Raw genomic sequence first — 16,239 nt, forward strand, 5'->3', positions numbered from 1 at the left:
TCTTGGAGCATGAAACGCCGCTCCTCACAAACCTGCCGTGGCTCTCCCTTCCCACGATCCGTGGGTATTCCTGCCAGCAAGATGTGGCCCTGCCCACCTCCTCAGCAGCTCCCAGCCCCTGGACCCCATCACACAGGTGGTTCTGCCTTAGCCCTGCAAGTGACGCTTGGGGACACACCAGAGCCAGCCTCACACCTGCTGCTGTCCTTCCCCCTTCCTCGTCCTTCTAGGACGAGGCTATGAGAGGCTGTGAGAGAAGCCTTGCCTTACCCACTTATCAAAAACAATACACCTCTTCCTTTGGATTTTGTTAGTGGAAAATTTATGCTGCTACTTGTTGAAAGAGGAAGGAAATCTTATTGAGGACCGATGCGATAGGGGTCGAGGGTTACGACAGGGAGAGCAGTTGGGCTCATCTGCGAACACAAGGACAAGTGAGCATTTATAGGTAAGCAGCAGGGTCAGGGAGGGGTCAGTGGATGGAAAGTGAGTAAGAGGAGATGTCGGGGGGGAGGGGATGGCCCAGGTATGCTGCTGACCTCATGGGATTCCTGCTGCAGGCAGGCCAGGGAGACCAGGTGTCAAGGCTGAGGGATTCTCTTTCTAGGACCTTAGCAGGATTCTTGCGAAAAGTAGGTTCTGCACATCCAGCAAGGATGGGGCCGGAGGGCCAGGTCTAATTGGAAATGGGGTGAGAGGAGCCTGACCGAATTTGATAAGGAGAAAGGCTTTGACATTCCTCATGGTCCGGATCCCTGGGGGTTTTGTTTACTGGCCTGATCACCATCTACACCTTTAATGCTTGCAACGGAAGAGTTGGTCATTTCTTGTTTTGTCTTCCGCAGGGAAGCAAAAGCTCGTGGCCTAGAGGTTTTTCACCCTTTCCAGCCCTATCCTCAGTGTCCAGGGCAGTGTGTGTGCCCTGTGAGCACGTGCATGGTGGGAAGTTGTCCAGAGTCATGCGAACCTGGAACGTGGGCCCTTTCTTGCGCGGCGGGTGCACACAGAAAGCGGATGGGGCTCAGGTGGGCTCTGTAAGAAGTCCGCCTACCTGTTAGTCTCGGCAGCTCACCTGTAGGACCGCGGACACATCATCGGGGTCCACATCCCATGGTCCTTGGTGTAGGGAATTCCTTGGCAGGGCGAGGCTTCTGCAGCGATAGAAGCTGTTAGCTTTTCCATCTCCCATTTCATGCTGACATTGCCTATCTCCTGTCTTTCTCAGGCAGCCTTGGGACTGCGCAGAAATTCAAGGAAACTCACCGGGGAAACCTACTGTAGTACAGGCTGGGCAGAGATGACAGAATTGAAGCAGGGGTTCAGGGGGAGCCTGTTTGATCCATGACACTGGTCACGCTTATGTCGTGATAGCCCGACAGTCAAGGCTTCTTGAGGAATTTAGTTTCCAGCACTGTTAGAAACTGGACTCGAGCAAGCTTGGATCGTACGTCCCCTTATCCCATGCTTGTTCCTGGCATCCAGAATTCTGCAGACACTCCTGGGAGCCCGGCGCGGGCTGGGCTAATGCAACGTTAGCCGCAGTGCAGAGGTTTTCTATGCTTTTTTGAGAACAAGGCCATGAATCTCCACAGTAAGCTCCAGCTCTCTCAAGTCTCGAGAACCCGATGCCTGTATTTCACAGTAACTTCAGGTGGGAAAATGTCTTCTGGCACTCTTATTTGAGAGGAAATGGGCTGCAAGGTCAAATGCAGTTTCCATCTGACCATGAGAGTCATCAGAGCTGGTGACTGCCCATGTGATTTATGAGAACTTCGGCCAGAAACATACCCTTTATTAAACAGCTTTCTTGCCCACCCCTGGATTGCCAGAAATACCGTCTTGGTACCTTGAGTCAAGGCAAATGTGTTCTCTGGAGCAGCCGTCATGGGCCAGCCTGCACTCCTCATTTGTTTTAAAGATGTGGTCTTTGAAGCCCTGTGCTAGGCCTGGGAAGGCAGGTCTATGGAAGCCAGGTGTGCGGCCCTCCGGTCTGCAATTTACATCTGGTTAGCCACGGTCCTAGCAGGCTGTCGGGCTCATCTTCGAACACAAGGACAAGTGGGCTTCAGCCTCCAGAGTCCCTGTGGGTTAGATTAGGAATGGTTAAAGGGCAAAGAGAGGATGGAGGCCCACCATTCTACTGGCGCCATGACTTGGACTAGTTTAGATTCCTTACGAAAGTGGAATCACGCTGTGTCTATCCTTCCTGGCCTTATTTTGGTCAACACGATGTCCTCCAAATTCATCCAGGTTGTCACCGATGGCCCAATTTCACTCTTTTGAAGGGATGAATAATATTCTATTGTATATACCACACCTTCTTTATCCGTCCGTCCACCAGTGGATGCTCAGGTCGCTTCCATATCTTGGCTATCGTGATTAGTGTTGCCACGAACACAGGAGTGCGGATAGCTGTCTCTTAGAGATCTCGGTTTCAACTCTTCTGGATAAACACCCAGAAGTGGGATTGTTGCATCATATGGTAGTTCCATTTTTAATTTTTTTTTTTTTGAGTTAGAAAATATATATTTAAGTTATCCTGAGATTTTTGTTTTCTATAGGGAAGCTGCATAGTGAAGCATAACGATCCAAGATTTATCCATGTTTTATTTATTATCTATGAACAACTGGGCAATTTTTAAGTTCTCTGAACTTTAGTTTTCTCCTATGTAGTAAAATGGAGCTAATACTACCAGCTTCTAAGTTGTAACACTGAGATAACATGTGTAAAATCCCTAGCACCTCCCATGCAGATTAAATGCTCACACGAGGGGTCAAACTTATAGGAAAATCTACACAGTACAGTGCTGCTTTGAATTTCCTTATAAGAGAAAAACTAGCAAATAATATAGTGCTAGGCAATTTTACTTAATACTTAACATATCTGAATAACTGATTAAAAAGCAAATATTTATCCGATTTAAAGAGTTGCACAAAAGGAAAATAATAGGGAAACTAATTGCTTGTTTGCAAAATTCATTTGGATGTGGGGTCAGTTTCATTAAACTTAAAAAAATTCTAAGTCTTTAGACCCTAGAGCTCTAAAAGTAGCAGTTAGAATTAATACTGGTTTGAGATCCATGGTTCACAGAAATCATTACATTTTGTCTCTTGATGCTATGGATTTAACAAAAGATTGGTAGAAACATGAAACTTCTCACATGGATTAGACATCAAGAGACCAATCTGTGCATATAAACTAAAAATTGATAATACATTCAGATATGATAGAACCATATAGCAAATACGAAGTTGTTAACAACTTTCCAGAAGGAATAAAAAAAAGTATTAATAAAGAGTGGTCCTTTTCATCATTCTCAAAAATTCTTCCTCATTTATCTCTCCATCCCTATCACGATCAGCTTCATCAAGCATTTCCTTAAGTTCATCATCTGTTAAATTTTCCCCCAATTCCTTAGCAACCCTCTTGATATTGTTTAGTGTTATGCTTCCAGTATCATCATCATCAAATAATTTGAAAGCCTTCAGTATTTCTTCTTTTTCATTTTTTTCACTCATTTTTACACTCATTATGGCAAAAAAATCTTCAAAAGTAATGGTGCCAAATCCTTCTTTGTCGATTTCAGCTATCATTTTTTTAATTTCTTCTTTCTTTGGATCAAGTCCTAAGGCTTGCATGGCAATCTTTAGTTCTTTCACATCTATGGTTCCAGACCCATCAACATCAAATAAATCAAAGGCCTCTTTATTTCTTGCTTTTGGGTTTCATTCGGTTCAAGTTTTGCTGCTCTTTTCTTCCATTGGTCTGAACCTGTGCAGTAGTTGGATGCCATGTCACCAACCAGTGAGGTCAGCCGGGACCTCCCAGCCGCCAGCCGCGCAGCCCAACTGCAGTCTACACAGTTCCCATTTTTAATTTTTTGAGGAACTTTCATACTGTTTCCCACAGCAGATGCCCCATTTTGCACTCCCACTAACTGTACAAAGGTTCCACTTTGTCCACGTCCTCTTGATGATAGTCATTCTGACAGGGGCGAGGAGGTATCTGGTTGTGGTTTTGATTTGTATTTCTCTGATGACTAGTGATGTTGAACACCTTTTTGTGTACCTGTTGGCCATTTATATGCCTTCTTTGGAATAATGTTTATTCAGTTCCTGTGCCCATTTTAAAATCAGATTGTATTTGTGCTCTGAAGTTAAATGAATTCTTTATATATTTTGGATCTAACCTCTTATCAGATAATGTGATATGCAAATATTTTCTCCCATTGGGTAGGCTATCTTGTTTTGTTGTTGATTTCCTTCACTGTGCAGAAGCCTTTTGGTTTGACATAGTTCCACTTTTTAATTTTTACTTTTGTTGCTTGTGCTTTTGGTGTAAAATCCAAGAAATCATTGCCAAGACCCATGTCAAGGAGCTTATCTCTCATGCTCACCATGTTTTCCTTTTAAGGGTATTTAAAAAATATGTATATACTTAAGAGGCCCTGAGAGGCTGGCCACAGCCCTCACTGAGTGGTCTCTTACAACTGCAAATGTGGGGGTTTCTCTCTGGGATCAGTAACCTTTCTTCTTGACAGTTCCGGCATAGGTGTGGTAAAAGCTCCTTGCTCCTGCTGGCCACCTCCTCCCACACACACCTTCAGCTCCACTGAATTACAAATAGTCAGTCACACTCCTTGAATGCACCGTGTGTATTGAGCTGGGACCCTGAAGGATATATTTGAATATCATTATGGATGCATAGGTCTATAATTTTCCTTTGAGCATCACTTTAGCTAGATCTCACAGATTGTTATGCAGTGTTTTTAACATCCCTTTTTTCTCAAAATCTTGTAAATTGGGTTTCTACTAAAAGTATGATATACAACATTAAGTTTGTTAGGATTATTTGTGTAGGCATTCTGTATATTTAATTTTTAGTCTGCTCGACCCGTTTGGGTCCCAAGTGTCATATTCCCCATTATCTTTTGTTGTGTCTGGCTTATGGATGTTATTGCTGTGTTTTTGGGTTCATAGCCATCAGTCACATTATTAACTTTATTACATCAGTTACATTATTAACTGTGAAGTATAGGATTTATATATATTATGCTTCTTTTCCCATTTAATGCTCTGAGGCCTGAATCCTATCTTGTTGGATATCAAGATCCAGGGTACTACTACTTGTGTTTAAAAAATTTAGACTATTTAATTTAAATTCAATTAGCCAACATACAGTACATCATTAATTTCAGATGTAGAGTTCAGTTATTCATTAGTTGCATATAACACCAAGTGCTCATCACATCACGTGCCATCCTTAATGCCCATCACCCAGGTATCCCATCCCCCACCACCCCCCCCCAGCAACCCTCAGTTTGTTTCTTAGAGTTAAGAGTCTCTCATGATTTGTCTCCCTATCCAATTTCTTCCTAGTTTCCCTCCCTTCCCCATGATCTTCTGCACTGTTTCTTATATTCCACATGTGAGTGAAACCGTGTGATCATTGTCTCTCTCTGATTGAATGTTTCACTCAGCATAATACCCTCCAGTTCCATCCATGTCACTGTAAATGGTAAGAGTTCATCCTTTTTTATGGCTGAGTAGCATTCCATTGTATATATACACCACATCTTCTTTATCCATTCATCTGTCAATGGACATCTGGGTTCTTTTCACAGTTTGGCTATTGTGGGCATTGCTGCTATGAACATTGGGGTACAGGTGCCCCTTTGGTTCTCTACATTTTTATCTTTGGGGCAAATATGTGATAGTGCAATTGCTGGGTTGAGCCCTGGACTTTAAATCTCAAGATACTTGCCATTTTATTATTTATTTGTGGTTTCCCCCAACCACACAACTGCCTTCTTGAGTAACCTCCATATTGTCTTCCAGAGTGGGTGTCTGGCTCACATTCCCACTGGCAGTGTAAGGGTTCCCTTTTCTCTGCATCTTCGTCAACGCCTGTTGTTTCCTGACTTGTTAATTTGGCCATTCTGACCTGTGTGAAGTGGTATCTCATTGTGGTTTTGATTTGTATTTCCATCATGCTGCATGATGTTGAGGAAGCAGTCAACAAAACTAACAGGCAGCCCGTGGAATGGGAGATGATATTTGCACATGACATATCAGATAAAGGGCTAGTATCCAAGATCTATAAAGAACTTATCAAACTTAACACCCCAAAAACAAATAATCCTGTCAAGAAATGGGCAGAAGATGTGAACAGACATTTCTCCAAACAAGATATACAAATGGCCAATGGACACATGAAAAATTGCTCAAGATAATCTTTTGAGAAACTTTTCCAAGCAGGGCAAACAATATGTCACCTGCAGAAAAGGAACATTTTATTTCTTTCTCTCTAGTGTTTGTAACTTTTATTTCTTTTTCTCTTCTTATTGCCCTGGCTATCATCTCTGATGTCATGTTGGATAGAAGAGGTGACCATAAATATTATTTGATTTAAAAGATACTTACCCCCCAAAAAACCCATACACACACCTTATCAAGTTTGATGACTTTTCTCTACTGCCACTAGATTCCTTAAGTGTTTTTTATTTATTTTTTATTTTTTTAAAAGATTTTTATTTATTCATTTGACAAGCAGAGATCACAAGTAGGCAGAGAGGCAGGCAGAGAGAGAGAGATAGAGGAGGAAGAAGGCTCCCCACTGAGCAGAGAGCCTGATGCAGGGCTGGATCCCAGGACCCTGGGATCATGACCTGAGCCAAAGGCAGAGGCTTTAACCCACTGAGCCACCCAGGTGCCCCAAGTGTTTTTATAAAAAAAAAAAAATAGTTAATGGGTATTTAGTTTTATCAAATATTTTTCTTCACTTATTAATGATCATATACATTTATCCTTTTATCTAGTAAGTAACAAATTATTTAAGAATGACTTTTTAAGACTTCTTGTCATAAACCTTAACTGACTATTATATATACACAGATTTTGGGTTCATGCTATTTTTTAAATTTAGAAAGTATCTATGTGCAAAAGTGGTTTTGTCCTCTAATTTTCTTTCTTGCACATTTACTTAGCAATTTATCTGTTAGCATCTCAGGGGAATGTCAAACAGGCAGTTGGTGTACTATTTTGGTTTTGGTTTTCAATTGGTAGTGGATGCAATGGGAAATTGATACCCATTGCTGAGGCACCGCAAAGCATCTCCTCTTCCATCTGAAGGCAGAGATGTTCATCATCTAACTAACCCTAACCTTTTGTATTCTTTTTATACAGCATATAGTTGGATTGTGTTAGGTTAACTGTTCTGCCAGTCTAATTCCGCCTTTTTAACTTGAGATTTCAATCCATTTACATTTAATATAATTACTGATAAGGTAAGATTGGCACCAACTACCTTGAGATTTGTTTTCTGTGTGTCCATTGTTGCTTTCTTCTGTGATAAAAATCTATTTTTCTTGTGTAGAATTATAATTCTCTTATTTCCTTTGCTGTATATTTTTGAGTTATTTTCTTAGCGATTGCCCTGGGGGACCACCCATTAACCTCTGGATTTGTAAGATACAGTTCAGACAACTACAAATTTAGCCTTAATAGTACAAAAAAACTTCCCTTCTGTATGGCTGTAACCCCTTTTATGTTGTTGTTTTCACAAATTACATCTTTATATATTGTGGACCAATCAATCTGATTCATAATTATTGCATCAGGCAGTTATATTTTAAGACAAATAGGAAAAAAATGATTTGCAAACAAAAAATATATTTATACTATCTTTTATAACTACCCATGTAGTTATCTTTACTGGTGCTCTTTATTTCTTGATGTGGATTTGAGTTGCTGTAAGTGTCCTTTTGTTTCGGTCTGAAAGAGTCTCTTTAATATTTATTTAATAGAGCAGTTCTGATAACAACAAACCCTTTTAGTTTTCTCCTCCATTTTAAAAACAGCTTTATTGAGATGTAATTCACACACTACACAATTCACTTATTCAAAATGTACATTTCAATTTTTTTTAGGATATTCACAAGTTGTGCAATTGCCACCACAGTCAATTTTAGAATGCCTTCATCATCTCAAGGAAAAGCTCCATACTCTTCAGTACTCATGCCCCTAGATACTGATAATCTGTAAAGTTTAGGAAGAACTGATTTGGTCCAACTCTGATTTGAATTCCATTTGATGATTGGGCTTACATTGGAGGATGTATAAAATCTTATTCATCTTTTCTATGTTCCTAGAATCTCTGCTAAAGGAAGAACATCATGGTTAGTCATGTGAGCATGACAACATCCTTACCAGGTGGCTTCCTCTAGTCTGTTGTCACTCTTGCAGGATAAGCAAGCAGGAAGAAGAGTATATGGTCACAGGTTTACTTGGCTGAATTGAGTCAGTGCTGCTCTAACAGTTTTCTCAATGGGATGCTATTGGTATTTTGGGCAGAACAACTCTTATTGGATCGGTCTAGCCTGCATATTTCAAAGTGTCTAACATCTCTGGTTCCCTCACACTAATATCAACTTTTCCCCACCATTCTGTCCCAAACAATAACCCCACACCCCTAAAGTTTCTAGATGTTCTCTTGGTGTAGGTACCAACCTCTAGCTACTCCCTTTTGTCAACCACTGAAAAATACCCATGGGTTTGGCAAATGATGGGTGTATCTTCTCAGGAACAGAGCTTGGGAGCAATTTGAGAGATGTGTATGACTCCTTCCTCCCTGTACTTTTAAAAAAAATTTTAAAAAGATTTTATTTATTTATTTGACAGACAGAGACCACAAGTAGGCAGAGAGGCAGGCAGAGAGAGAGGAGGAAGCAGGCTCCCTGCTGAGCAGAGAGCCTGATGTGTGGCTCGATCCCAGGACCCTGAGACCATGACCTGAGCCGAAGGCAGAGGCTTTAACCCACTGAACCACCCAGGCACCCCCTCCCTGTACTTTTTTTACTCTTCAGTTTTTCCTGGGTCATTGAAATTGACTTAGGATTAAAGTAATATGGAAATACATTGACTTTGTCCCATCATTCAGGGTAAAAACTGTTGAGCCCTGGACTTTAAATCTCAAGATACCTGTCATTTTATTATTTTTTTGTGATTTTCCCCAACCACACATCTGCCTCACTCTTGTTTTTAATTGCAATGCTCCTGAAAGATTCAGAAATCCCCGAGGGTAGATATTTTTCATTTGGGATGGCAACATCAACTCAAGACCTTTTGTAATATTAGTGCTTTCAGAATAATGAAGTCTTGAATTTTCTTACTTTCATTAAAATCAACCACTGAAACAGAGTTTAATGCCCCAAACTTTGCCCTTCCATCAGGGAAGTTACAGCAGCTCAATAGTACTGACTGTGATTTATTTCTGTAAGGCGTGTAAAGAACTCTATATGCTCGTACTTTATCTTCCATTAATCTGGTAATTTGCTGTCACTGTCCCATCTCCCCCGGACATAGGCTTCGGAGATGCGGCACCTCACAGATGTTCACACATTTACATAAATGTGGGCAGGCTTGTTTTCTGGAAGCTCGCTGCTTCTTGGAGAATTAGAGGATTCTTCTCTTGTTCCTGCTTGGAGAAGAGCCGGCCATCGCTGGGCCCACTGGAGTCATGTTACCAAGAATACTGTATGATTTATCCTATTGAAAATATTCAATTTCTCCCTTATGGGGGCAACTCAGTTAACAGACATACCTCCAATCAACATATCTTACAATATTACTGAACACACGGGACACATGTAAAACCAACCATTTCAGTTCCAAGGTCCTGAGCCCCTGTTTGGGCTGTTCTACTTGCCTAGAATACCTTGCTGCTTTCTTCCTGCTGAAAACATTTCCGACACGGATTTCAAGGACTGATGTAAATTCTACTTGTTCTTTTAAATTCTGTCTGGTATGACATCCTTTACCAAGCTTTTTTACTGAGTGTACTTACTACCATCACATCTTTGCCGTCCACCTGAACGTTGACAACAGCGTGTCTGAGGAGACAACCTCTGTCTAAGCCCTGGGAGCGCGAGGTGGCTTCCGTGCTCCTTGTGGAAGGTGGCAGAGGAGACACCAAGTGAGGGCTCATTTGTGGATTGTACAAAATTCCAGAAAGCACTTTATCTTCCCAGGTCAGAATTCAAGCCTGCTTTCTTTATATCGTTAGCTCACCTCCCCAACACGTATCTGTGATGGTGTCTTGGGAAGCATACTAGGCGGCAGTCGGCCTAATGAGGACGGAAAGCACTTGTGCGTGTTTGGAAGCAGAGGGCTGTGTGCTGTCACAGACATATTTGCCTGCCTCCCTTTTATCTGTGGTCTTCACTTTAATTTATTTTTAATTGCCTATTTAGCACACCTAGCAATTAAGGTGAAATGGCTCTTTGACAAATGTGAGAGCTTTTTAATTAGTGCTAATTGCTTTTGTTAATTAAAAGTAATGCTTTATATTGTGTTATTGGTATTCTCGTATATACAACTGGATTAATGACTTCCAATCAATCCTGCCTCGAAAGGACTTTCCTTTGAAATCGTTGGGACTTCAGGGCTTGCTGCTTCTGCAGAGTGCACAAAGGTGCGTAGGACTTCAGGATAAGTGAGGAGGGAGACAGGGAGTGATTGTGCAAGGTGGCTTCAGCGGCTGGCTCAGCCTTTCCCCACGGATGTGGAAGTTCCTCCCTGAGGTGTGGTCTGGGCTGCGGCACCAGGCAGGGTTCCAACGAGAAGGGACACTCTCACCTTGTGGTAGTCTGAGGTTAATCTAATACTGGGGCTATAAAAGTGGGGCTGGGTAAAGGGAGTTGCAGCAAGACCTTTACCACCCTTACATCAGAGGGACACAGGGAGGGCATGTTTACTAAGTAAGAACCTGGATGCTGGAATAATTAGAAGCTTAGGCAGACTGCTTATAGAAGATCAGGGGCCGTGGGGTGGGGGACGTATCCAACCGGAAGCAACCTTGCAGGGATGGAGCCAGGGATGATAGCCTGTCTGCACTTGACTTTTTGTCTCTGAACACTTGCTAGGGGCCCCCTTGGCTGAATCCCACCAAGTCGGAGGGTAAGAGAGCCCATCGGTGAAATTTGTGCAAGTCAGACTTCGGGGGCAGCGGGCAGAGAGGAGAGTGGATCTGTAAAGCCAAATGGAGTAGATCTGAGTCGCCTGCTGTATTTATAGCAAACATACCTAACTTCTAGGCCAACTTGGACCTTGTGGTCCCTTTGGGGAGGGACTGGGGGAATTCTCCCTGGGTGTACTTACCATTGTGTTTTTTGTTGCAGGTCCTTTCCCGTCGGGACCGGCCTTCCTTCAGTCAATGTGTTTCCAGTTTGAGAAGTGGCTTAGTGAGGAAGCAGGGAAAGAGATCTTTGTGTTTTGTTGGGCAGCTGTTCTCCACTTCCCGAAGGTCAACCATATCTAATTTCTACCAGTTGTGTGGGTGTGGAGTACTGTATTTAGGGGCCTGTCCCTATTCCTGCCAGGGGTGTCCTCACCTGCTAACCATCCCCATAGCTCTCTCTTGGCCAGGCTCCTGGAGGCCTCCTTGACCTTGCTGCTCATTATGATTGGCCTATCCTGCTACTCACGGGTAGTGCCACTCATCCCCATTGCAAATAGGGAGGCTAGTCCTCCAAGGGCATTGGCGATCAGCAGCCCTGGCCTATGGAGGCAGCCACTACATCACCCCTCAGTTGTCCTGGTGCCCTTCCACCATGTATTTTATTTTATTTTTGTATTTTATTTATTTAATTTATTCAATTTTATTATTTTTATTTTATTTAATTTATTGTATTTTATTTTATTATTTTATTTTATGTATTTTATGTATATTTTATTTATTTTATTTTGTTATTTTATTTTATTATTATTTTATTTTATTTATTGTATTTTAGTTATGTTATGTTGTGTTATGCTATGCTATTTTTTATTGTAAGAAATGTCTTCCGGGTCCTCCCCTGGAGTGTTAGCATTTCGTGGGTTTTCTTGCCTGCATAGTGGCTCCTTCTAGCACACCACGTCCCTGAGTCTTTTGAGCCTTTACCCCACGGCCAACCGTGGTGATCCTGCTGGTTGTACATCAGCAACAACTTGGAGACAGCAGTGGCCCACACTAAGCCCCACCTTAAGACAGCACAGTAGTGATGTCTGCTGGGGCCTCCGCAGGGTGTTGGGTCCTCCTTCACAAAGCTAATGCCATCTTGATAGTTACGTTCTGTTCCCTGGATCCAGCACGCTGGCGACAATCCCACACGGGTTGTCTGTGCTCTGCTCCGCGCTGGCTGCCTTCGCTGATTCCAAAGGGCGCTCGGGTTCTGGGATGGTCCTTCAGAGTTGGCCTGAGATGGGGCAAGGAGGGGCCTAATTCATCCTCATCACTCACTCATCCGCTGCGCGATTACCTAGGAGATGGAATTGCTGGAAACCAATTTCTTGTATTAAATGTTCTCTGTGTAAGCGATTTAGGCTGGTTCTAATTAATCCCCCACTTTTGGGCATTGACGTTATTTCTTGCCTGTTACTGGGAGCACTGAGCTGTGACCATGTTTCTAAATCTTCGGGCACGTTCACGATTCTTCTATAAAGCTCGATTCCCAGAGGGGGAGGAATTGCTGGCTCGAAGGATTTAGAGGTTTTGTTCACCTACGGCTAACTTTTCTTCTGGAAAGCTTTTACTGGCTTATACACCCAGGCTAATCCTTTTTTGGTCATTGTCTGTACCTTAAACCTTCACATGGTTCCTCGGAGCCCTTGTTTTCCAGTCAGGAGCGTGTGGCTGCAGACAGCATGCCGTGATAGGAATGGTGACTTTAGTTCAGTGCTATGGATGATAGGCACAGCTGTCCCCAGCGGTCTTTCCAAACGCAACATATGGCACAGAACAATGGGAACAGGCCTTGCCTTCTGTGAAAGGGCTGCTAACCATTCCAAGCGCCGGGCGGATGGACACGGTGCCACCATATTGCCTGCCGCTGCCCACGTGTGTGCACTTCCTCTCTCCTGTCATTTCTGATGTCGGGCACCAACTCCTCCTCTATGAAGCCTTCCTTGACTTCACCAAGTGCCCGCTCAAATAATATGCTGTACCTTTCCCATGTTCCACAAGTGTATCCCATGGTGCTTACAATCATCGTAATAACGGCAGGCAGAGCTGAAAAAGCTGTTCTTTTCACCAAAATTCTGGTGATCCTTTTTTTTTTTCCTCCAGGGAGCCAACAACGTGTTCGCTTCCTGAGGTCGACACTTTCATAAGGTCAAGATGCTACCCACCACCTTCCGCCCCTCAGTTCCTTGGTAGTTCCCCCGCATCCTGTCCATACACAGGTTGTGTGTTGTTTGTTAGTGTGTTGTCAGATTAGTGTTGTTTGTTACACTCAGTTGCACACAGGTTTGCTGGCCCCCTACGCTGAGTGCAAGCGCTAGCTCACGTACAAGATAGACTCTCAATTAGAACTGGGAGACTGAACAATGAAAATACCACAGGACACCTAGTTAAGTATGCATTTCAGGTACACAATACATTTTAGTGTATTTTGGTATGCCTATGCTATGCTATTCATTGTTTATCCAGAATTCAATTTTAATGGGACATCCTGTATTTATTTGGCAACCCTATACTCAAAGAAATTGTACTGTTTCGTGTTGTGTTGATAATGCCAAGGAGATGTGTGTTGCCTGTTATGTGAGTTTATAAGGAAAAATTGTTATCTTAAAGTAATTTACCCATCTATTATGCTTAGTGAAATAAGTCAATCAGAGAAAGCCAACTATTATATGATCTCCCTGATATGAGGAAGTGGAGATGCAACGTGGGGGGCTTGGGAGGTAGGAAAAGAATAAATGAAACAAGATGGGATAGAGAGGGAGACAAATCATCAGAGACTCTTAATCTCACAAAACAAACTGAGGGTTGCGGGGGGGGGGGGAGGGAGAGGGTGGTTGGGTTATGGACATTGAGGAGGGTGTGTGCAATGGGGAGTGCTGTGAAGTGTGTAAACCTGGTGATTCACAGACCTGTACCCCTCGGGCTAATAATACATTATATGTTAATTTAAAAAATGCAAAAAAAAAAAGTAATTTACCCATCTACCTGGGCTCTACCACCTCCTCCCTCTCTCCTCTTGTCTCTCACTCCCACTGGCCTCACCACCTGTCTTCTTTACCTTCGCCGTGCCTCTGAGGACTCTAAGAAAGTTCTCACCGCATGCTAAGACACATGCGCAGTGAATCTAGAATGAATCTGACAAAAAGCACAGATGTCCTTCCCATCGTTATCAGTGGCGCACTGAAGTCTCCAACTATTACTGTTGAATTTTCTATTTCTCCTCTCAATTCTGTCAGTTTTTGCTTCATATAGTTTTGAGCCTTTTTGTTAGGTGCATGCATGTTTATAATGGTTATAATTTCCTGATGGATAGACCCTTTTATCATTATAAATGTCTTTCTTTAATTCTAGTAAAATTTCTTGTTTTAAAGTACACGTAGTCTGATATTAATGCAGTCACTTCACCCCCTCTCATGGATGCTGTTTATATGGGTTTTCCCATCCTTTTATTTTCAGCCCTGTACATCTCTTGAATACGGAGCGTGTTTTCTGTAGACAACGTATCATTGGGTCTTGCTCTTTAATCCAGCTTGACAAACTGTCTTTTGATTGGCTTGCTTAATCCATTTTCTTAATCCTTTCTTCTCCTGGAATGACACGCCTACCGTATGAGCAGGTGCTGGGTTTGAGTGGCAGCCCCTGGTCTTCTGGGCTTATTTTCCTGGTGTGCAACCTCCTCCTATGAATGAGCTGGGACGGGGTCACTTGGGGTCTCACTCTTGTCAGCCTCCTGTACCTGGGGTAGACATTCTGCCCTATAAGATGGGGCTGGCAGGGGGAATGAAGCCTCATCCTTTCAGCCATGCCTGCCAGGGATTCTGGGGGTATGACAAGGGCCCATGGTATCCCTAAGTGAATTGGGAGCCCTAGACTGGGTGCTAGGTGTCTGCACCTGCCTGAGCCAGCTCACCCAGCTCTGTGTAATATACTTACACAGACTTAGGAGATTTTCTCAAACAAATATTTCTCCATTTCCTAAATGCCCTTAGGACAATTCCCAGAGATCTTAGGTGATTATTTTAAAAAACAGTTTTCACTAGTCAAGTGGTAGATTTTCCAGGGACAGCGGTCACTGGGCTCCTCACACCACCATGCCAAAATTCTCCCTCTAATGGCAATTCTGAACTATATAGAATAAAACTCTTCCTCTTTCTTTCTTTCTTTTTTTTTCTCCTATTTCCTGCACTGGTGTGCGGGCTGCAAATTACCATTTTTATTTCATGAAAAGGTTTTGAGCTAGTATCTTTATTTGCAATGTATGACACTAAGTCCCCCAATGTTACCTTTTAAATATTTGGATTGCAGCATTTTTGTTACACCTTCTTGATCCAGAGGACAAAAGGCACTGTTAGAGCCACTGCTCTTGCTTCATGAATATTTGTGAATTTTTACTAACAAATGCCTTTGGACCAGTAGTCCTGTTATAGATTTAAATCCTCACCCTAGAGACAAATTTATTGTTTTTATTTGTGCCCTAGGGAGAGATTTAGCCGAGCCAGAGTTTATGTGGGGCTCTATGATAACAGTGCTATGTAGCCCCTTGAAATGTTAAGTCATGTGTGTGTTCTGTTCAAATGGTTAAAGACTTCCCTGTTTGTTAGAGATTTTACCTGTTGTTCTTTACCTCACAGTTAATGGTAGACCAATATGTCAAAGACACCACAGCAAGTAGCCAAATCACCTTTATGCTCGGCGTTCTCCGGTCTTCAGTGTAATTGATGAGGCAGGGTGTATTTTTTTCCCTTTGCTCTTTAAGGATTACATATGAGGATTTGTTTGTGTCCTTCATGTCCCTGATGTGTGACACTGTATATGTGTGCATATTTCCTGTCGAATATTTGAATCGATGACCCAGTTAAACCACATTTGCTAAGTAATGGCCTGCTGGGGTGTATTCCTGTGGATTGTAACTTTTAACCAGACGTGGCTCTAATTAACCCTTTAGGCACTTGGAAACCAGCTTGTCACCCCTCTTCTTCTTACCAACCAAAAAGCTTATGGAAGACTTACTGTGGTAATACTTCCAGTGGAATCTCAGGGATACAAAGAAATATTCACCTGAGTCTCCTGCAGGAACCCCTACTTCTCCCAGTCAGATTCCAGATATGAAATTATTCAGCAGATGGAAGTTCATGTTTGGGGGCGCCTGAGTGGCTCAGTCGGTTAAGCAGCTGCCTTCGGCTCAGGTCATGATCCCAGGGTCCTGGGATCGAGTCCCGCATCAGGCACCTTGCTCATCA

The 16,239-nt window shown here is 42.7% G+C and overlaps 1 protein-coding gene across 1 annotated transcript; it reads right to left on the bottom strand.

The window, feature by feature from the left end:
* Nucleotides 1-2,925: 2,925 nt before the first annotated feature.
* On the bottom strand, nucleotides 2,926-3,861 carry LOC125080905 (centrin-4-like). Its single transcript, XM_047695098.1, is given in 2 exon segments — nucleotides 2,926-3,710; nucleotides 3,713-3,861. Coding segments are annotated over 2 exon segments (504 nt in total). The 5' UTR covers nucleotides 3,795-3,861; the 3' UTR covers nucleotides 2,926-3,288.
* Between the last annotated feature and the right edge of the window lie 12,378 nt (nucleotides 3,862-16,239).

This window comes from Lutra lutra, chromosome 11 (assembly GCF_902655055.1).
Source record: "Lutra lutra chromosome 11, mLutLut1.2, whole genome shotgun sequence".
Taxonomy (NCBI): Eukaryota; Metazoa; Chordata; class Mammalia; order Carnivora; family Mustelidae; genus Lutra; species Lutra lutra.